Raw genomic sequence first — 24587 nt, 5'->3', positions numbered from 1 at the left:
AATATGCATCGGCTTATCCCGGCATATTGTGTGAACGAGCACTGATTTATTTGTAAATTTATGCCGTGGCTGTAAATTCTGATTGTTTTTATTCGTTCCGACAGTTCAATTCACCGCCCCTTGTTTATTACACTGAGAACTGATCTGATGCAGGTCGAAAGATCTGTTTTTTTTTTAATATATTTTTTACACCATACATTGCTCGTTTTTTTATAAGATATATTCTTAACACGTATATCTAGCGATGCTCTTTTTATCGCTTCATTTATATATATATATATATATATATATATATATATATATATATATATATATATATATATATATATATTCTTGCTTATCTGAGAATATCTGTCTCGATTTAAGATTAATTTTTTTATGTATTGATTCAATATTTTTCTGATCGCATATTTATAAGTACGTATAGATCGATCTGATGATGTGTAAGTTATAATTTTTGCCGATTTTTGCCTCGATCAAAAAATCCTAGAGATGCTTTCACGAAGCACTGTTGACAACGTAAACGTATAACGGAAAGAACACTTTTGCTGTTTAAAAATTTGGCCAGATGTAGATCTGAAAATTTTGTTAGATCATCAAAATATTCATGTAGGATGTTTAAATTGCTTGCCAAAATATCAAAGTTTTTTGCAGTATTATTATCATTATATTTAAGCATAACATAATAAATTTTGATGGTTCAACAAAATTATCTTTAAACTTGTATCTGGTCAAACTTTTAGATATTTCAGCAAAATCGTTCTTTCCGTGTAATCCAAATGAGAGTGGTTTGAATGAGCCACATTTGGAGTTAAATATATCATACCTCGTTAACGAACGTCGTTATATCTATATTTGAACATTACGTCTGACAAGATTAAATGAGGAAAGTGCGGTTTAGCAGATACAATTTGGAATTATCTGGATCTTGAGACCTGAATATCTATGAGCATCCGGCTCCACCAAGATGCATTACAATGTTATTAGAAACAGAAGCCCGGAGCCGGATATTGAAGTGACGGAATTAGGGGCGTTTAGGGTGAGAAATATTACATGTGTATGAGAAGACGAACGATTCAATTTCGACGAGCGCGTTCTGCAGACAGTGCGCAGACAGAAATCGACTATAATGCACGATTTCCGCTTCAGAGAAACTCTACATTAGGAGGACACACGGACACCAATCATGGCCTGTGACGGAGGAAGAAAACGAGAGCTGCGAATTTTAAGAGCGTACCGAATTATTGTGAAAACACCGAGCGTTTCGAGAACGGTACTTCATCCGCGCTCGGATTTGCGGCGATCGTGATTTGCTCGACGAAGGGACGAAGAGACTTTATTCCGTCCGTTACGACGCAGCTTCGTCCGCGGAAAAAGACACTTGTCGAATGCATTTGCATTAATGCCGACTCGCGCCGAGTAATTTATCCGTCCGAATTCCGATCCGGGATCCGCCTACGCGGCGAAACGCGGATAGCGTAATTAAAATTGTTTATCCACGGCGTGGATGCGCGATTCGCGGGGGTGCGCTCGGAGGAGGGAGAGGGGATGCTATGACCAGGACCAGGGGGGTAGTGCCGACAAACATGAGTCTCGCCGTAACGATGATCGTCACCTGGCTGGCCACGGCGACGCCGCGTTCCTGCGTCGCGCTCGACGACGCGGCCGATTACTACTCGCTCGCGGACAACGACGGCGACTTCGAGTACACGAACGTCACGAATTGCACGAACGACTACTGCATCCCGGACGAGGACTACATCGGGCTGATGGTGCAGCACATATTCCCCGAGTTCTCCGACTGGGTGCTGATCGCCATGCACAGCGTCGTCTTCGTCGTCGGCCTGATCGGCAACGCGCTCGTCTGCATGGCCGTCTATCGCAATCACTCGATGCGCACCGTCACCAATTACTTCATCGTCAATCTGGCGGTGGCCGATCTCCTCGTCCTGCTGATCTGCCTGCCGCCGTCGGTCCTCTGGGACGTCACGGAGACCTGGTTCCTCGGACTGAAGCTCTGCAAGGCCGTGCCGTATCTCCAGGTAAGCGTTTTTTTTTTTTCTTTTTTTTCTTCCGTCTCATGGATTTACCGAAACGCTTCCCGTAATCCCGAATTGATCTCGAGCCGGAGAACAGTCAAGAGTGAGGGGAATTTAAAAATGTGATTGGTTTTACATGTATTACACATAAGTAGATAGATTAGATTCGATATTCTTATTTTACGATGATTTATAAAGCTTGATAAATCAATATACGAAAGTCCCATTACTGGAAGTAATTCTCATGGTCTTAAATTCCGTAATTTGACCGAATATCGTTAAGTCCCGGTGTACCTGATACCCATTTTCGAGGAAAATTGGAGAGGTGCTCGGTGTGCAAATTGCCCTTTGTCTGCGGTTGATAAGTCGAGATTATCCCCTTTTGGCAATAGATTCTTGTACGACCTATTAGTACGTAGTCCGATAATTCTTGGACTTTGGATTATCACACCACAGAACTGTTTGGGTAAATGAAATTACCTAAGTACCTCATTCTTGTTTAAGAAAATATCAAAATCGAAAACTTATGCAATTCAACAATCGCGAAATTTTCAAAATAATACGCTATACGTAAATCTATTCTAAAATAAAACAAAAATTAAAATTACATCGGAAGAATAGCTCTGTTGAAGTATTTAAAAATTTGACTAGGACTATAGACTTGAAAATAATTTTGTTGGGCCCTCGAAATAATTATGTAAAATGTTTAAACGTTATGATATTGTAAAAATATTTTCATATTTTAGCAATCGCATATATATTTTAGTCCAACAAAATTACTTTCAGATCTGTATCTAGCCTAAATGTTTAAATATTATGTATATTATATTAATTAATTATTAATTTGTTATCTATTATTTTTCTCCTTTCACTTTTTTTATTACTTGGTGCATTACTTTTTTGAAATGTATTGAAACAAATTTTTCATTTCCTGATATATTTTAAGAACTTAGAATAACTGACGTACGTATATCACAATGTAATCTAATAATAATAATGTATATCATAAATATCCATTTTTATCTTGAAAGGATCGCTCTTGAAAGGATCGCTTCAATATCAAAATATATTGCGTTTTGCATTTTGCAAAATCTTATTCAAAGATTTTTAAAGGCGGTGATAAAAGACATCTCCAGAATATGCATGCGGGAGCTTTTCCAAAGTAAAAGCGATAAGAATTCAACTGAAAAACTTTGTGAATCTCTGGCTTTTGAATGTGAGTTCAAGAACTTACGATGTAATCTTAGTCCCTAAGTTATTCGATTTAATATATCCTTCAAATATACATGTCGGAAGCAGAGACTCTACGGATACGTTGATTGGTGGTGCGCGTGATGAAACTAACAAAAACCATCAGTCGACATCCCTCTGGAGATAGAAAGACGTATTCTCTGCGAGCGTTCTCTCCTTTAAGAAATGTCCCGATATTCCCAAACGTTTTCACGATCTTCTCGGAATTCGCAATCATCATGATACAGAAATCGAGCGGGATATGTTTTTCGCGAGACTCTCTCTCTCTCTTCTTGGCTTTCGTCTCCCATTTTACATGCTTCTGTTTCATCGATCGCTATACGATGCCGAAAAGTAAGAATTGGAAATCCTAAAATGCATATCATATTGATATTCATGCACGTCGAATTCCATCAAGTAATGCTACTTCAAACCAAGAAATCCGACGAAAGATACATTTTTGTTAGCTGCTTTGAGCTGCTGCGCTGTAAATCCGTTGAAAATAGCAATTCGCAATTGAATTCTGAATTTATAGATATAAATTCAAAAAGAAAGATTATTAGACATCTCCTGGCAAAAATTTTTCTCAGAAATTTTATACGAATTGGAATACTTTTCAGAAATACTGAAAAAAATCTACATCTTTCCTTTGAATATTTCATACATGGAAATTCTGAAATCTTTTAAGATTTCTAAGATTTCTAAGATTTCTTATTCTGAAAAAATATTTTAAATCTTTTTACATTTTATAAAATGTCATCAGAAATTATGAAATGATAAATCTTAGAAATATTAGAATATTTCAGAATTCACATATGAAAAATTCTAGAAGAGATATAAATTTTCTTGACGTTTCTTAAAAATATTTCAATTCGTACAAAAAAATCTGAAATTTTTTTTTAAATATTATAAAATTATACCGAAGATCTAAAAAAAATTCTAAAATTTACATAAAAATTTTACATAAAATTTATATAAAAATTTACATAAAAATTTTGAAAAATTACATGAAGGATTGTGAGGCAAATTTTCACCAGAGCGGTCAATCTTCATCAAGTCCGATTTACCGAGTAATGCCATCTATTATCCCATCCTTTGATACACTTTTATGTTTTAAAAAAATCTTCCCTTCAAAATTTAGAAAAATATGCCGTTGTAATGTCATACATTATGCATTCTAAGATCGAGTCACACTTCTTAAAGTTCGCTTTTTTTACATTAGAATATATTTCAGTATTTGTTTCGATTGTACACTGGTACCTCATTAGCATTTCAGCTAAAGAACAAATTGATGGAGGCCGAATTACGCTTGGTGCATGTATAATTCGAATCGTTACGTATCTAAATGGACTAAATTCGACCGCACAATCTCGTACAATAAAAAGTAATTTTGCTCACGAAAAGACACCTCCGTAACGCAGCAATATACTATTCCAATAATTTAAGAAAAAGATAATGTATTAGACGTTAGACGTAAGATATATAAAGAAAGTATAATGAAATAAAGAAAGGCCAAAGAACAAGCACAAAAGATGAGGATTTAAAAAGAGACAAATATATTTAAAAAAATTGATTTTACCGAAAATTGGTATGTAACCAATTTTTGAACATATTATATTTTTCTTTTTTTAAATAATCATCTTTTGTGCTCGTTCTTTGGCCTCTCTTTATTTCATTATATCGCTGCAGCATAATACGAGCTTGTCTTAATATTTTATTTTTTTTTATAAGAAAATATAAGTATCATAAATTAACCCCAGAATGTTCAGAACTGTTTGAAATAAAATTATTTATTACATTGTTATAATTGGCTGTTTGAATGATCGACGTTCTACTGATATTCTACGCGTGTCCCCTGCGAGATTAGATGAGGATATAAAGACAATGCAAAATTATATATAATCTTGATATCTATGTATATGTAGATTTACGGGACGCACTTTATTTCCAGCACGCAACACTAATGAATCAGTTTGTGTAATAAAAATCCCTCTTGCCCGAGAAACATTTAACTTGATTACCACTACGCTACTTCGCCGTGGTTGCGCTTTTCAGTTAATGTTAATTTGAGTGCATAATTAACTTTGTTTAGTCGAAATATATGACGGACGAAATCCACGACGGAATTCTAGGCAGAGAATCCTATGCATGATTTAACATCTGATTGGCTATTATTGTTGGAATATTGTTGAAAATATTTAAAGCATTTAACATCGTTACTACGGGACATAATTCGATTAATTAAAGCTCACGCCTTGTTAGCAGCAGCTATATTGAACTACAATATAATTTTATTCATATAACATACAAGTTGAATAAAAGGAATGAATGCTTTTTCCTCTTTCGTGTTCAATGAAATGTAAAATGTACAAAACGTATAAAATTTGCGATATGTGTACGAATAACGAAAAAAGTAAAAGTCTAAGTAAATTTAAAAAGTTAACTATATAATATATAGTTATATAATATAAGGCAACTATAATAGCATTAAATTAGAAATATATTAAAAACTATTTAATACATATTTATCATGATATATATTTATATTAAATTACACATTATATTAAACATATTAATTTGATCGCTCTTATAATTCTAACTAATAATGTTGTTAATAATGATCGCAAATGATGCGAAATAAATCGATAAATATCGTGGATCTGTGAAGGGGAAACTCGTCATTAGTCACTCGCATATCTGATAGTTAGTTCCTCGAGTACGCAATAGATGGCCAGACCTGCTATACTTATCTCGTATCTAGTTTTCGATGTGTAGGATTTATAAGACGTCGGCGTTGAGTGGTCTTTATAAAAAGGGTGCTCGCTACTTTGATAGCGCGTCATGTCGATTTAATGTCGGCATGGCGGGGTATGGCCATCAAGACATATCCAGTACATAATTTTTGTGAACGCGAGGCTGTTGGCTGCCATTCATGCACCGGCGCCTCCACCTGATCTTTCGCATAAATAAATATCTCTTGTTTTAATTAATATGTTGCTACATTAATCTTATATGATATACTAAATTTCATTAAAAACTTCCAAAAGAGAGCTAAATATTTTTTCATAATTTAATATTCTTTTAACATATTTCTACTTAATTTGACACCTTTAATTTAATTTAATCCCAATTTTAAACACACAACACCTTTAATTTAATACTTTTATTCCATAAATATTTTTTATAATTTAACATTTTTATTATAAAACGTCACTTAAAGACGAAGCTTTGATGAAAATTTGATGTCATTTATATTTAAAATGACTTTTGAAAACAAGAGAAAACCATTCATATTTTAATATGAATGACAATCAGGAGGCAATCAATGCATTAAACGTTTCATTATATTTCAAATTGTAAATTTAATTTACCGTATTTTGAAAGATTTTAAGATTATATATTATTGCGTTATAATTGAATGAGCACGTGGTAAAATGTATATTAAATGATGCGATGTATTAAACAAAAAAGACAGTGTGTGTGAAATAATAAACAAAGAGAAATAATATATGTAGAGAAAGTTAATTTTATAAAATATTAAAATATAATCTTTTGTACGAGAACTTTGAAGCTGTTTACTATAAACTTTTGAGCGAATTAAATACATAAATACATATATATGAAAAATTTATAAAATATGTCGCATGCTAAAACTTTTCTGAGAGAAAATTTTACAAAATGCTTAAATTTTTTTAAATTTAGTTGTCATATGAAATATATGTACATATTAATGAATCGCTCCGAATACTGAATCGCGATATTGTAGTTTGTTAAGAGAGAAAGAATGAAATTAAAACTTTTCACATAAAAACAATTAAAATATATATATATATATATATATATATATTATACTAATACTTTCGAAAATATCGTCTCGCAATATTGTATTTAATTAAGTTGTAAAAGTCGATTTTTTTCAAATTAAATGGAATCTTTTGAAGAATATCCGTTGATAAAACTATTCGAAAAAATTTTTGCAAAAAATAATTTGAAGAATAAAATTTTTTTTATACACATCCAAAGAAAAATAAAATATTATCACCAAGTTGATAATATTTCTTCTCTATTGTAAAATAATAAGAGTACAATATTGAAATTTGAAGAAATGCAAGCATAATGATGATAGTTTCCGAAGAATATTTGATCAAAAGTTTTCAGTTGTCTTTAAAAATAAGATTCGCTGAATTTTATTCATATCATGTGAAAGTTATTATTGAGATATGCTAAAGAACTCATCGCGAGCTAGTTAAAAGTTATCAAATATCAACTCTTTGTTATCCAGACTTTGAAGTTACATCATCATATTGGTTTTATTATTATTACTTTTTTAGACTCCTTCCTTTGTATTCAACGGCTCATTAAAAATCATCATTATAAATGCATCGAAGGTACAATATAAAAATTATTAATTTTTAATTATTAATACCGTTGTTATTATTTTATATATTTATATTTATATATTATTTTTGTTTATTTCTTATATTATTATTCTTTATTTTACTTTATTTTATAAATTCTTTTTCTTATCAATTATATCAATAGATTATATCTATATATGTAATATACAATTGAGAACATGTTTATCTCATTGATCAAAAAGTATATCTTATTTACGATCTCATTAAAAAATTAGCTCCATAATGGATAATTAACTATTATCTGAGACAATTTATCTTATATGAGATAAATAGTGTCTGAAAATGAGAGTGAAATTTACATAGTTTCTTGATCTGATCAATTCTCTTAAGTACATTTAAAATATACGTATAGAGTATATTAAAATATATGACACATATATACATAAATACAGATGGAATGTACGTGCCGTGTTAGAATAATGACGCATCGTATATTAGAATATATAGTATATAAATTTATATGCAAATAATAGCATATGAGATCACGAAATTAGATCAAAATATATATATATATATATATATGTATATATATATAAATGTGAAGCAGTTCAATAATATTAATAATTATTATTTTTCTAATTCGTTACTTTTATATGTGTGCAATGCGACGGGAGATCGATGGGCGCTGTTTATCTTGTTCATCTATGAACAAGTACTGCAATTTTGTATACGTGTTATAAATAACGTTCGTTCTTTGCCGTTATATCGATCCTCTACCTGGAAAGTATAATATATCCTCCGCTATTGCATATTTATAATTAATAGTACGACTGCGGTTGGTTTCTCCAAATGCTATATAAATGCAAATTTATTATACATGTAATCGACTAATTAGATAACGAATAGAAATGTATCTATCGATAAGATGTTATTCAAAAAAGGTGATTCTTGTTTGGTTACACATTGCATTATTAAATTTTTATGCAGTTACATTAATTATCTTATCTTATTATATAATTAATTATATAATTACATTAAGTATGTATAGGTGAAAATTTATATTATTACTCTAAAAACAATTTTTTGGAGTTATAAACACGATGAAAATATAATTTACATTATAATTTACATATAATTATAATAGGAAGTAATATATATATATATATATATAATTTAATTATATAATTATAATTAAGTTATTAGTAGTAATATATATAATTATAAAATTAAATTATATATATATATATATATATATATATATATATATATGCATAATTAAAATTTTAAATACATTAAGCGGCAAGAAATGACTTCTTACATGGGCAGGGTTCCACGCGAAAGGCAAATCATGTTTCTCTGCGTGAACTTCTCTGTTATAATTTGATCGCTCAAGCGAAATCTTACCGTTCGATGGAATAATGTCAATGTTTCTAAACTTCGTTCGATAAGAATTAGTTTACGGATATTTCCGAGCGTGTGTGGCAGCGATAATGTAACACCAATTCCTTATGGCATTTCGTAAAAGAATTTGCATGTTACTATCGCCCTCGATTACGGGTGTCCCGATTAGACGAGTACGTGCTCGTACATGTAAATTCTATTTGTTATATTCGCTCCCGCAGAATGCATTGCAGCCTTGTGTGTCCAATAATGCGCGCTCACATATATCCCTAACTGTGTGTGTGTGTGTGTGTGTGTGTGTGTGTCTCCATCTGCTCGTTGCACATTCCTCAAAATGCGATGGCGCACTACTACTCTCTCGTCCGCGGATTACCGCGACGCGCAAAAACGGATTTAAGCGATTAAAGATACGTGAGAGAGGACGGCATTCTTCCGTTATTACGTGGCCCGAAAACGTTTACGGCAAACGGTGCCGTCGATGCGATGTAAAGTCCACTTCGGGCAATCTAAGTCGGTGTGTCGCGAAATAACTTGCCGCCATCGCAATTCGGATATTATTGTACATACGTTACAACGTACGTATGTACAATAATCCACGTGATCGCGGGACTGGAATATATACACATCCATTGTATTCTCGACAAGTCGTTCGTCAATGTTGTCAGGGCGGGTGGGAAGGGGGGAGGGGGAATCTGTCACGATGAAGCTCGCGCGGGGCGAGCCTGACGTTTTCACGCGTCGCGTCGCGTAACGTCACCGAATAAAAATCATTCGCGGGAATAACGCTCGCGGGGGTTCGGAACAAACGAACTTTGCAACCATTATTCCGCCCCATAGATCGAGAACGGAAATACCGCCGGCGGAAAGCATAAGTCGCGCCGCGTCATATCGATCTGCGCACGTGCGCGCGATTCGAGAGCGGCCGACTGTTTCGAATTATTTTCAGATCGCACGTGTTGATTAACGCCGTTGTAAATTATTGTAAATTATTACAATGGATAACGCACCGTAAATTACCATGCGTAAACTGCACCGCACGGCGCTGGCGAGTATCGCGAATGCAACGTACGTTGAATTTTTCGATTTTTACCTTGGGTTCGTTAAGAATCGTACATTTTTTTTAAAAAAAAGGTCAACAACGTGTCTCCGTAATGAACAAAATATTGCCAATGGCGTTTCGTATGCTCCGACCATCCAACGGGTACGAGAGAGTTGCTGATCCCTTAAATAATTCCTTCGACCCAAGAGATTTTCTAGACGATATTATATATTTTCTTTTAGATCACTTTGATCCAAGAGACTTTTTCTGCTTATATTTCTTATTATCGCAAAAAGGAAGAGGACTGCTCTCGCTACTTTCATAGTTTATCACCATGAAACTCTGTCTGGGAATTAAGTAATTGGTATTATAGATGATCACCGTGTTTATTTTTAATTTATATATATATATATATATATATATATATATATTATTATTATTATAATCTGTGTTAGCATGCTTGTTTTATTAGCATTTAATAGCATTTTTCATTGCAATGGATTTGTATCCATCCGAGATCAGTTAAACTAGGTATGATACAAACTCTAAAATATGTAAAGAAAAAATTTGTAAAATGCTGAATTATTAATGTACTTTTGTCAATTTTTACCAATGCAATTAAACTTTAATTCCAGTTTAATTTATCTTTTATCTTTTAATTTTTAGAAATAAAGAAAAAGTAAATTAAACTCAGATTAAAATTAATCTACATTGGTAAAAATGGACATTATTATTATGATATAACTTATATATATATTTTTATTAATATTTATAATTAACTTTTATTAATTATATTATATAAAATATATTGTCTATTATATATAATATAAGATATATTATTATATTATATTATTATTTTCAAGATGAATCAAAACGCATTACATTAAAAAGTATTATTAAACACAAGATGCTACAAAAGCTACAAAAATTCGCCTGGTATTAGATAGAAAATCATTATTAAATAAGAAATTTCATAAAAAATTACTTTTGCTTCACCTCTCTCATAATTTGGGGTAACAGAAAGGTTAAATTGGGGGAGCAAAAATTGAAGAAAGCAAAAATTGCGATAAACTAAAGTAAGATCGTAACGTGCAAGAAAACCTTAATATACTAATGTACTACTTTACGTACAGCGGTGTATTTCGTGTTGCAAAGTTATTCACGTTGTCTGAGTCGAGTTTACGACACTACGTTAATGTTATATCGATTCGCTTTATCACCTATTGTTTTAAGGTTTTATCAGCGTCTTGGGAAGATGCTGCTCGGCGATGGCCGCGCCGTACTAACATAAGTAACGTTCGTGATTTATTCAATTGATTTAATCCGAGACTAATCCCTATTCCGTTGCTGCTGAACGAGAAATCTAAGATTGTACCTTGTCGAGTACAAATTATTAAAAATTATGCGAGACCTTTCCTACACGTTAAACATTCCAACTTATTACATTATTCATTACATTTTTGCTAAACATGAATATTTATGCGCTACTTCCGTCTTGATTGTTCCTTCCAAACTGTCCGGTTTACCATTCGCGAATTGTAATTAACAGCACCGGTAAATATGTCGCGCGCATGTTTTCTTCCATAAACTATGCGTAAAAGAATCATTCCCCCTTCGCTAACGAGCCTCGGTAAAATAATGCAGACCATTAATGCTTTAATGAACTCCATGGGCAGCCGTGGCTGCAGCATCAAAGCTGAAACGACGAAGTAAAGGCAATCAAAGGCAGTCGACGTCCTCGTTCGACGAATTAATTTGGGATTAATTTGGGATCGTTTTCGCGATATATCGCAGATGCAATAGGTATGTGCCTCAACGTTTATCTGAATAAGAGACTATAATTAATACAACAGGATAATTGAAAATGATAGTCTAATTGGAGTATGCAAATATATATTTTGGGAACGTGTAAATTACAAAAATAGACATACAGTATGTATTCGAAACAGATCCAGCATATATTTAGCGCGACAGCGCTATATCGATCGAATGCATACTGTTTAAGCTTTAAAAGTTAAAAAAAAAAAAATACGTTGTAGCATATTGCAAATCTCCATTTTTTTTTTGAAAAAAAAAACAACTGTTGTTATATTACAAATTATATTAATTATAAAATAAATAATATAATATTATGTAATAATATAATTTATTGTATGATTATATAATTATATGATAAATTGATAAGAAGATATAAAAAACTTCGTTTGAATATTATATAGACTCAATCTTTGCTAAAAATTCTTTTAAAACATAAGAAAGTTTTTTCTAGCATAATTATTAAATTCCACATCACTAACTATTTATCCACTATCACTAAATATTTATTAAGATAAATTAATGTAAAATTTTCTGAAAATTAAAGGAAATGTAGAAGAAAAGTCAAATAAATAAACAAATTGGATAGTTAAATAAATGTTTAATTAGAATCAATAAGTGACGAAAAGTTTCGAACTTAATTTATAATTAGTCATCATCAGACACGTAAAAAATTCATATAAAAATGAAAGTTAGTAACAAATTATTATAAAGAATAAATAGTAAATAAATAAAAACCATTGGATGGAAAAAATGTGACTGAATAAAGAAAACCAAAGCTGAATTTCTTTATTGTTGGATTTATTAATTGTTAATATTAAAATATTTTAAAGATAATGGCTAGTGCTATATTATATTTCCGTGTTCAATTATTTCATGCAGTTACATGAAAACATTCGATAAATCCTGACGATGTTTGAATAATTTATTATTCGATTTTGTATTAGAAATCACAAGGAATACATCACGTCAATTTTGCGATACAATGCGTCGTCTGCAGCATTGCTTCGACGATCGATATACATAATTACATTATCTTACAACGTGTTGATGTTCTCCATTGGCCATCTCATTAGACTCCATTCATTACCATCATGTCAGTATCGCGAATTCTAAATCGTAACATTAAAGCAGCAAGCAGCATCATAATTATAATATCGTACTTATATGCATAAGTACGATAAACTTACGATACGAACTTATTCTCTCTCATCATATAGGATAACCATATTATGGATATGAGACAAGTACAAAGCATATCGAATTTTTGTTAAGAAACTGCTGGCATTAATAATCATCAGTATAATAACCAAGTTCATTACTTTTTATTCGTTACTCATGAAAAATTGCTATGCGAGTTACGAATCGTTCTCAAGTTCACAAAGTCATAAACTCCAAAACATTTCAGTTATATCAATTCCAGTTGCGCGATTTTTATAATGTAAAGAAATGCGCACAATTTAGACTTTTTAATTTTAGACATCGCAGAGAAAAGGTCTGTTCATTTTACAAAATATTTCTTCTTTAGAGGCTATTCCCTCGTTGTGCCATTCATCATATTCCAAATAACGCAATAAAAATTTTTATTCTAACAACGTTAAAATAAAAATTTTTATAAAAATTTTTTTGTGCCTTTGTAAGGTACTTTTTTCACGCGTGACGTTGACAAAACGTACGTTTATTCGTGGACGTATCTCATTTGGGAAAAGTGCGACTTGTCAGGTTTTTTTTGCGAACGGTATTGAATTTTATGATGCGTGAGCGACAAGTTTATAAACTTGATTAGCAAACTGTCAACTTTAGAAAAACATGTAGAAATAATATAACGTCGGAACAAAATTTGAAAAATCTTACATGAGAAATTTTATGTGTGTATACGAGATAATATTGGCGATGAAATTGAAGATGTGATACAAATGTATGACGACGAATATGTGACAAATTCACTTTTCGTTTAACTGGAGAGATTTTATTTCAAGAGATCGTAAGATCAGATTAGTAAGATTAGTAAGATCATCGCGAGTAAGGCGCTTAACAAAATCTATTTTTATTACGTAAAACGACATTTTATATAAAATAGTACTGTTCAAAATCACAAAGAAACTTGCGTAGATTTTTTCATCACAATCGCTTCAATTTCATTAAATGGATTATAAGAAATTACAAAAGCACAAAAAATAGATTTTTCTCCGTAAATAAAGATTGCTTAAATTTTTCATTCTATTGTACTTTCATATTATTATACATTGTACAGAAATATAAAGGCGTATGAAACTGCTAGGTATTTTTAACCAACGCCCATATATATATACGGAATTTGATTGATTGCCTTCGTCGAAATAAAAAAATCGGAATACAAGGACGAATGGCGCATATCGTTTTGATAAAAAATTATTGCATTTTAATAATTATAATTATTTTGTATTCTCGGACGCAAATCGACAAGAATAAAAATGTTATAACAATTCCACAAATTCACTTTTTATTTAATAATCAATTAACAATTTATTATCCTTTAAAACAAAGATGTGTGTTTGTAAGTTATTACATATTAAGAAAAAGCAAAAATGTACGAGTTATGATGCTATTTCTCTAATAGCTTTATCCGGGAACGTGCACGGAAATAGCATCATTAATCAAGAATAGGGGGGAAAATGTGATTACAAGAAACCGTACAAAGGAGCAGAGTTACTCGAATAAAAAGATATTGATTTAGAGGAAAGTCTTGCTTGAGATATTATATATCATTGCATTGACATGTAAAAACATAGAAAATAGTGGTGATACATAGTGGTGATTTCATTTGAATAGTTTGATTAATCGTTCGAAATGAAAGATGGAGCTTGCCGTTAACGAATGCAATATATATGATACGTTACGTTGCGTATTTGACATGTAACGATCAGCAAGCCATTATACCGTGTAATTTGCGAGGGTGTGATAAAAATTGGATAAAAACAATTCCTCGTTGAAGTTTCCTGTTACAATTTAAATATATCGCAGTGTGGCAATTTTTAAAATATTACTGATTAGTAAAGTAAAGATCTTTTCACCATTTCAGAAATGTGAAATAGGAGAAAGATTTTATCATTCACGTTTAATTTATTGTAATTGATTTGTTGCATCTTATTTATACGAATAAAGTAAAATTACTTCAACATGTTTATTTTATCTTACATCTAATTATTCAAAGACGTTTAATTGCAAAAATTAAAAAAATTAAAGTAAAGATTGTACTTCTTATATAAATGTTTCAAATAAAATTTTCTATTTTTGTATCTCTAATTCCTGATTCACAAAATGTTGTTTAATTCAATACACAGTAATAATGTAATAACGTACTTACATCGTGCGATTACATCTACAGTTAATCTGTTAACTACAGTTAATAGTAAAACATGCTTCTTGTGAACATTGCAAGGAGGGTATTATAGTATTCAAGATCTATGAATTTCACCACGTCAAGGGATGTAGCTAAAACTACGTAATTATTGCTAAAGGGCAGAGAATTCTATACATTGTTAAGAGATGGCCGAAGATCTAAAACTGTTCTGATGGCCTGCAAGCGATGAATGATACAAAAACAAATGCTGTTGGATTTAAACCTAAGTTGTCACCATGACCCGGACTAATGACTGAAACGTAAGATATTTTTCCAGTGCGCTTGAAAAAGGAACTTGTGGAACTTCATCTAAAATCGATTTCAGATTTCTACTACAGGCAAAGACGCTTGCCCACAGGAGGAAAGCCGTAAAAACAGTGTCTGTCCGGCGGAAATAGTTTCTAACACAGAAATAACAAGAAATGGTCTCCTTCAGCTCTCCTTCATGCAAAAAAATTATTTTTTTTGGAAAGGTTCATTGATGGACTAATTTTTTTACTAAAGTAGCAGATTCTCGAGAATCCTATTTCTAAATTTTTAGCTTAAAAAATTAAAAATTAAAAAGTTATGATTTTTTTTTTAAGCAATATATGATTTTTTAAAAAAAATGTTTTATCAACTTTTTTTTAATAAAATTAAATTTAATTAAAATATTAATTTTTTTGTAATATATTTTTGAAATATATTTTTCTATGTTTGAACTTCATTTCAGAATTTTCTTAGAATTTTTGGAACACTTAGTTTTTAAACTGCAGGTCATCGAAAATAATGTCACGGTGACCTAGTGTGATAATCTCGTTCGAAAAAGAAGGTGTGACAATCTAGGGTTAATAATTTTTTAATAAGATCAGTATCATTAGAATAAAATATAAACATTTCTTCCCGCATATTATGCGGAAACGTCAAAAAGATAAACGCGAGAATAATAATTGAAAACACTATAGAAAGATTACAAGCATTATTCTCATTATTTTCAAATTGTATGATTTCTCCCTTGAGCGTCTTTTCATGATATTAAAAGAAATATGCGTACATATACGTTTTTATATAGAGGATATCCCATTTTAACTTTCATATCGAAATATCTTAAAGAAAATATGGAAGATATGGAAAAACAAGGTTTTGAGATCACACGATTATGATATTGATTTATTTACAGATGGATTGTCAAGATGTTTTTATAGTCGTTATTTTTTAAAATGAAATCATTTGGCTATGATTCTATTGTTTATTAACACTCGGCTTACATCAATGTATTGTTTATAATTTTCGTTTGAAACATTCGTTTTTTCCATATTCTTCATATTTTCGGATGTAAAAGTTAAAATAAGATACCTTATATTTTTACCGTATATTTTTACTCCATACATGTATTTGTACTTTTCACAGCAAGACTGAAATAAATATCGTAAAATACAAAAATTGTTTGCAAGTTAAGAATTTCTGATTTCACAGTTTCCGTTTAACTCGAGTAAATCTATTCTTCTTTCAATTTTTCGTAACTTTTTTTATAATATTAAAATAAAATAATTCTGAAGAAATTTGCAATAGCTCGCACAAGTTTCTGTATGTTACGCGTGAATGGATTTAAAATTGCAAACTGTGAATGATTTAGCCATCAACAATGTGAATACATCAAATTCTGACGTTATATCGCGTAATGCAAAGCGGATGAACTCAAACGAGAGCAGGAAATTGCCGTACGGAGTACGTTCGTTCATGTTCGCTTAGAGTGGTTATATTAATCCAATTTCGTAATTTAAACACACTTCAAACTCGCGTCGCACATTTCGTGTTACTCGTGATAATGAGATTGATAAAGACAAGTTGATCGAACGGAGACGATGCGTCGTTGCGTTTGATGCATATTTTATTATTCGTCGAGTCGTTTCATCCGATATTATTGCAAACAAATATATTCAAAAATATATATATAAAATATGATACAAATAATAATATAAATATATTTAAAATTGAATAATAAAGAGCGGATTATGGATAACAAGTTGGATTTAATCCTTTATAAAAAAAGGAGATGTTAAGTCGATTACTCGCATTTCTCGAAGTTTGCCGCATTGTTGCCGCTTTTCCGCGATGCTAATTGGTTCTTTTGCTGCGCTAATTTCGTTACTGTCAATTTGCAAATGACAATTTGTAAAAGGCGACGAGATTAGCGAATGAAAAAACTTTGAATCCGTTTTGAACAAGGACAAAGATAAGGACAAGGACAAGGATGAAGTGAGTTTCTATTTTTCATCGTGACCGGTACGTCACGCTACCATCAACGAATAATATAAAAATATATAATATGAAAAGCTTAGTGGCACGCGCGCCTGTTATGTCTTCTTAAATTAAAAAACGGAAGGTTAACGGAAAAAGATACTCGATATTATAATAACGTATGATAATAAGGCTAATGAGAGTCAACGTTGGAAAAATTTCATTTTGGGAATTTTCTATTAATAAATGTAATTAAAATTAAACATATAATTTCCACATCGTTCACAGCGCCAATTCTCATTAGCCTTTATTATTATTAAATTAAAAAACTAATCCTAGTAAAGTGTTTCCGAGATTTCTACAACAATAATTTCTACAATGGAATGTAGCTTATTATATAAACGCGGATATGGATCTGATAAAGATATTCTACCCGCAGAAATTATTCTAGAATATATATATATGAAACTTGTTTCATAAATTTACGACGTCGCCAGACCGTTTTCCCAACCTGGTGTTTCCGAAACATTCTTCACGAACAATCGCTCCGCAGTAATCCGCAAACTTGCTCCCAGCAGAGTTTAAACAAACATCGCGATGTTGAGGTGGATCATAATATCCTACGGATCGATGGTTATCAGCCGAGCGTGATCGACGCGTCCTCATTTTCCAGGCGCATAATTTCGCCAGTCGCGGCATCGCGTACGCATCGACCCGTACGTATGCCACGCTCGTGGATGTCTCTCATTCTTCTTTCGCGGCATTTAATATAAATTGTAGACGAATCGAAGTTCGTGCCATCACGAACGATGACGCGTACGTAAACGAATCGCCGATACTAGATCGCGGTTAAAAAAAACGAGAGGAGGGGGAGAGGAGGGAGAGGGAAGAGAGAGAGAGAGAGAGAGAGAGAGAGAGAGGGAGGGGGGAGGAGAAGAAAAAAATACAAAAAAAGAAAGAGGGGAAAGAGAAAAATATGGCACGGTTAACATATAAACTCTCGTACTGCGGCGCATGTGCTATATCAAGAAGATGCGGACGGCTCATTTCTCGAGCGTCCAGATATGCTGCGGGTGATATTTTACGGGCAATATGTGTCTATCCCGGCAATGCGATCGACCGCGATGAATTTTTTAGGGAGAGGTGCTTTCGACATTTCCTTCGACTAGGCTAGGAGGGCGCATTTCCGGGAGGCCGCGTATTGCGACGAGAGAATTACATCGTAATTCGCTAATGCATGGCGCGCGAAGCACGCGAATCGTCGCGTGATTACACCTACAAGTATGCTCGGGAAATCTTCGGCTGAAGCTACGCCCTACTTCTTTTTGCGTGGAAAATCTTGATGTGGGATATTAGGAAAAATCGATTTAATTCAGTCCGGGAATGCGTCTCCGTGAGGTTTGTGCGGTAATTTATTTTAAAATCATATATAATCGATATCCGTATTCGGCAAGATGATACTTTCCGCCAAATTTTCGCTCTTCATTTGAACAAGCGAAATTCGTTTACAATACCTGCCTCGCTTACACCGCCTCGCTTAATTAATTTTAATTAGTAATTTAAATTTCTAGTCTGAAAGTCTAATTTTATCTCATTCGAGATTGAAGTAAGCGAAGGTAAGACTTCAGACTAATAAATTACGAGCGATTTTGATAGATGAATTATTTCGAAGCGAAGAAACGCGATCGCCTCGTAGTGGGTATCACACGTGCATTATATGTCACGTGTACTATTGTTGTTATTGTACAATTACGTGTGCTAGCGTGACACATACAACACTTGCGAGTGTTGGACGGCAAATGATAGCCGCGATTTAATTAAAACATGCTGCATTGCCGTATACGCGTACAGCAGTGAAAACATTTGCGAAATTGTTTCGTGTAAAATACTAAAATAGAAAAAGGTAATACGTTTTGTCTTTGTTACAATGTACACACGACGATTAAAAAAATATGAATAATTTACTGTATTTATTTATTTCGATCGATTAATCGAAAGGGAGGGAGAAACCGGTACATTTTAGAGTAACAAAATACTTGACGATACTTGGATCATTAAAAATAAAAAAAAAATAGTAATATAATTTTTATTTTTTGAACCGCGCTAGACAACGTCATATTTTTAAAATATTAAGGCTTTACCATTAAGTTGATAATCATTTATTTCTTCTCTCCCATGATATTTCTATCTACTTCTTTCTAATTCTAGATATTTTTAGCTTTGTTCTAAGTATATATTAAATTTTATTAATTTTTATTTAATTTTATACGTGTTTTATATGTGTTACATAAATACATATTACAATATTAATGTTTTTATAATAATAATGTTTTTATGTAAATAAAAAAGCGTTTTCTCTCATTAAATCAATCTTTCTTCTTTTTACGACAAAGTATAGAGCCAAGTATAGAGCCTAATTAACTGAAGATATAACATTTATTTTATAATTTATTTTATATTATAGCAAATAAATGTATAAATAAAGGAATATAAATAGACTTCTCGAGAAATATTTGAAAGAAATCAAAGGAACTGCATCGTAAATGAAGTGACGAAGCCAAGCGAAATTAAACTTTAACTTTAAGAATGCACGATTCTCGATGGCAAACAATATGAATTCAAATTTAACAGGAACGAAGGCATTTATATGGATTTTTTATTTCAATTTAATTTAATTTCAATTTAATTGAAATCGCTTCGAATTCACTCAGTTCGCAAAAAATAATCGTTAATTTTGTTCATTTAATTAGTTTCTTTTCAATACAAATAATCGATATATCATGGTCTGGGAATATTAAATATTTTCTGAATTTCACTCCATGACTTTTCTTTATTTTGAAGCTTTATTTCAATTTTACGCGTGTCCGACATTTCTCCGATTATAAAAACTTTATTTCTCTCCTATATATTTCACGCTCAAATGATATTCAATTGCGTTTTACAGATCGCAAACATAAATACAAAGTAATTGCAAAGTTAGGAATTTCCCTAGAATCTCGTTCGTAAATCAATTGACAATCACAGGTAATTTCTCATCGGTGGCATCGAACAGAAAGACAAGAGGAGCAAAAAGGAGCAAAAGCGAGAAAATTAGATGCGCACTGCTATTTGCAATTTGCTAATGAATCTCATTAACTCTTTCCCTGTTCTATTTTCTATCTTCTTCATTTCTCTATCTTCTCGGATGTACATTAAGTGGAATCAATTGACACATAATAGTCCCTAATTAGTCTCTCTTTTATTTTCGCTACTTATACTTATTATATGATACAAATAATAAGTATTTTTATTTATATCGTATCGCTACGCGACAGAAACGAGCAAATTATCTCGAAAATATCTTTTAGATCGCATAAATATTGCGATGAGGGATTTGCAACATAAAACAACAATGAGAAATTTATGAGACTGGAAACGTTTCGGCAAAGAAAGGATTAAATATTAATCCTTTCATCAGTATTAATCCTTTGATAAGTAAAAGTAGAAATCTTTATAATCAACGAGGAAAAAAATAAGAATTAATTTTTAATCAATTCAACCTAATAATTATGCAGCGATAAGTTACTTTTAATCACGTATTTTTTTGCCTTGATTGCAAATGATCTCGTCATAAATAACATTTTAACGATATTTAAAATATTAATTGCAGTAAGTTGAAGAATAGACGGCATGGTATATTTTGTCTCAATAAATGATTATGATTTTAGACGGTGTCGGTGAGTATAAGCGTGTTGACGCTGACTTTTATATCGATCGACCGATGGTACGCCATATGCTTCCCATTGAGATTCAAGTCCACGACAGCCCGAGCGAAAACCGCCATCATAGTCATCTGGCTGATTTCGCTGCTTTTTGGTAAGCATTACCACGCGTGAATATTTTTAATAAGCTATATATTTTTTTTAATTATTTGTTGATAAATATCATCGAGAAATCTAATATCTTGAATTCTCTCTAATATTTTGTTCATACATTACTTACGTTACATTTGCGATGTACCTTAACATTAGAGGTATTAAACCATTTTTATTTTTTAGATTAATATCTTTTCTCTCGCATTGAAAATATTATTTTTTAATTTTCCAACTTCTTGTCAATTTTGATGGAAAGTCATTATTGTAATAGAATACTGAAAAATTTGCAAATCATATTTTTAGTATCCAAAAAGATATTAAACAAGAGAATCATAGCCAATTTCTCGGCAAGGATCTTGATTGCTAAATTTCTATATATGAAATAAATTCAAATTTTATCACCAACTACGTGCCACTATTTTTAGCAGACTTACAAGATAAAAAAGATATTAATTTAAAAAAATAAAAATAAAAATGAAAGGTACTGCTTGATATTTCTTGAGTGTTAATTAAATAAAAAGTACACTTTTAATCTGATTATACAACTATTCTAGAATTGATAAAAAAGTGAATGTTCTATTATTTGTGTTTTTGTAAAATTTAATTTGCAAAAATCTTTTTATTTTTAATTTGAAACTTATGGCTCAGACATTCTCGCTCGAGAAAAATTAATTCGAACTTTTAGAGGATATGTATTTATAATAATTCTGGGCCATTGTATGTTATATAATCTAATAAGTAAGATAGTAAGATAGTAAAGATTTCAGTTTGTAGATCCTTCTATCTTTTTTTTAATTCTAATATTACTTTCTAACTATTTAAATATAATATTTGTTAAGTATCGTAAATTTAATTTTTAGAATTTGCACGTGATATAAAATCAATGCATTTGCTCGTATTAAATTTTTTCTCACAGCGGTTTTCGAAAGAAAATTCACTTGTAGGCGGCACAAAAGTACAATTTTATCAATATCCCATGTGTGTTTTGATCAGACATTCCAGAGTTACTGGTGTTGCATACAGTGCCATCGAACAGTCGAGTGCAGACTATATTATTCACGCAGTGCATCTGGTCATGGAGTCAAGAAAGTCAAACCACCTTCACGATTGTCAAGTTGATCTTTTTATATACAATGCCGTTGCTTCTCATGAGCGTGGCATACTGGCAGATTGTGCGCGTTCTTTGGAGAAGCGACATTCCAGGACATAATTGTAAGGAAAAGTTCACATTAACAGTTACATTATTTATTATATTAATTATTTAACTGATCGTAAATAGCATGTTATGTTTCGAATTTATCTTAAGTCATTTTAACTTTGGTTTTACATATTGATTACAATTCTTGATAATAATAAGGACTTATAATCACGAACGAAGTTATATAGTTTTTTTTCTTTCTTTTGATATCGAGAGATGAGGAACATATGTTTCAAGGAACGCTTGAAAAATTCTCTTGGGAATATATAAGTTCTACATTGGAAGATAAGAAAAGTAAAAAAACAAAAATTTATTATGTAACATACACTTTTTCATTGTGTAACATTGGAACATATAGGGTGAGTCGTCCAATGTTAGAACATGTCTCCGTTGCTTATAACAATTCGAAAAAGTATCGGAAAGAAATTTGCTTCGGACAGGCAATAAAGAACATTTACGAGTTATCCAACCGATGTATAAAAATTTATATAACGTTTCGTTGAAAATTATGAGGTAAACTTTTTTTTTGCTCTTCACAGAGATCTAAAACCGATAAATTATCTATTATATATAAATTTTTATATATATATATATAATATATTAAACATAAATCACTGAAAAACTAGAGTTTCACACGCGATCACATGTATTTATTTCATCGTCATAAATTCCCCGCATAAATAGAAAGAAGTGTAATATGTCCATTATATTCTTTATAAGATGAAAATATAAAATTAATGAAAAAAAATATATATAATTGTTAGTACTTTTTTAAAATTACTACTTTGAAATTTTATATTCAAATCATAAGCCATTTATTTTGCAAGACAACATAATTCCCGTAAATAAATAGCCTCGATTATCTGACTCGATTATCTCGACTAAATAAAAGTAATCTCTACGTCTGTATTATATTTCAAACATAATCGAATTTTATGGGGAAAAAAAAACAGATTAAAACAAAACACAAGTTTTAAAGTTAATACATTTTCAGATACATTTTCTATTGCATTTGTTTTACTGCATACAATCAATATTTGTTAGTAGTATTTTCTATATAATTAATTAATCACAGAATATTTAATATGATTCATTAACTAATAATAGGCTGTTATTTCAAACTCGTGATGTCTTTCTAAGGAAAATATTGTGAAAAGAAAGATCTTAAGAATCTAATAGCAGAAAAGAGACAGTTGATTCAACAAGTTTGGTTGGGTGTGTGTGTGTGTGTGTGTGTGTGTGTGTGTGTGTGTGTGTGTGTGTGTGTGTGTGTGTGTGTGTGTGTGTGTGTAGGGGGGGGAAGGGAGGAAGGGGTGCGAGTGCGGATGCGCCTATTTACTTTCTGTATAATTAATTTTTTTTATGATTACAATATCATAATCTAAAATCATTTTTATAGTGTCCACTAGGATCTGTCATTCAACTGAGATTCCACTATCTGGAGGTGGAAATCCAGAGGGTCAATTAAGATCTCGACGAAAAGCGGCGAAGATGTTAGTCGCGGTAGTTATAACATTTGCGATATGTTTCTTTCCGGTGCATTTGCTCTCTATCTTAAGGTAAGTTTTATGCTATTACTGAGCTCTGATATAGCGTATTGTAATAACAATATTTAATACAATTTCCATTCACATGAAAATATTATAAGTATTGGATTTTGAAATTCCTATTCTCGCGAAATTTTTATACGCTACCTAATATCGATAAATTAAAAAAATCGTTATTATTAATAAAGATTATTTTTACACGTAAAATTATAAATAATAAAATCTATATAGTTTTCAAATAAATAATATGTTCTATTAAATTCTGTTAAATTTCCAAAGATATTAGTGTCAGATTAAATACTATATCACGAAGTTAAATGTTAAAAAGCAATAATCACACTCGTTATTTTTGTAAAATTTTGACACATTATTTTAACACATAAAATCTTTTATTTAAGTTGATCTCGAGAGTAAAAATCGTGACAATAGTAAAAATAGGCGAATATGAAATATATGTACAAGAGATCGAGAATTTATAATATTTCCAATTTTCCAGAACACAGG

The 24587-nt window shown here is 31.3% G+C and overlaps 1 protein-coding gene and 1 non-coding gene across 9 annotated transcripts in view; both read left to right on the top strand.

Moving 5' to 3' along the window:
- Positions 1-24587, top strand: part of LOC105428770 (orexin receptor type 2) — a 39140-nt gene that overhangs the window by 3787 nt on the left and 10766 nt on the right. For 2 of the 8 annotated variants that reach the window (XR_016139729.1, XR_968040.2), the window contains 4 exons: positions 744-2042; positions 21192-21339; positions 22332-22550; positions 23936-24095. Coding sequence is in view for 6 of the 8 variants with exons in the window: in XM_089078836.1 (XP_088934962.1) it covers positions 1554-2042; positions 21192-21339; positions 22332-22550; positions 23936-24095 (1016 nt within the window). In the remaining 2 variants the exon portion in view is untranslated. Of the gene's footprint in view, positions 1-743; positions 2043-21191; positions 21340-22331; positions 22551-23935; positions 24096-24587 lie in introns of those variants that run through there. The other 6 variants (XM_089078836.1, XM_089078833.1, XM_089078835.1 and 3 more) reach the window with 5 other exon arrangements.
- LOC112552756 (U11 spliceosomal RNA) lies at positions 6079-6217 on the top strand. The gene has a single exon (XR_003096772.1). It is a non-coding gene; the product is annotated as a U11 spliceosomal RNA (small nuclear RNA).

The sequence above is a fragment of the Pogonomyrmex barbatus genome, unplaced genomic scaffold (assembly GCF_055798465.1).
Source record: "Pogonomyrmex barbatus isolate J1 unplaced genomic scaffold, ASM5579846v1 scaffold3, whole genome shotgun sequence".
Classification (NCBI taxonomy): Eukaryota; Metazoa; Arthropoda; class Insecta; order Hymenoptera; family Formicidae; genus Pogonomyrmex; species Pogonomyrmex barbatus.
This window is presented reverse-complemented; position numbering and strand designations above follow the sequence as displayed.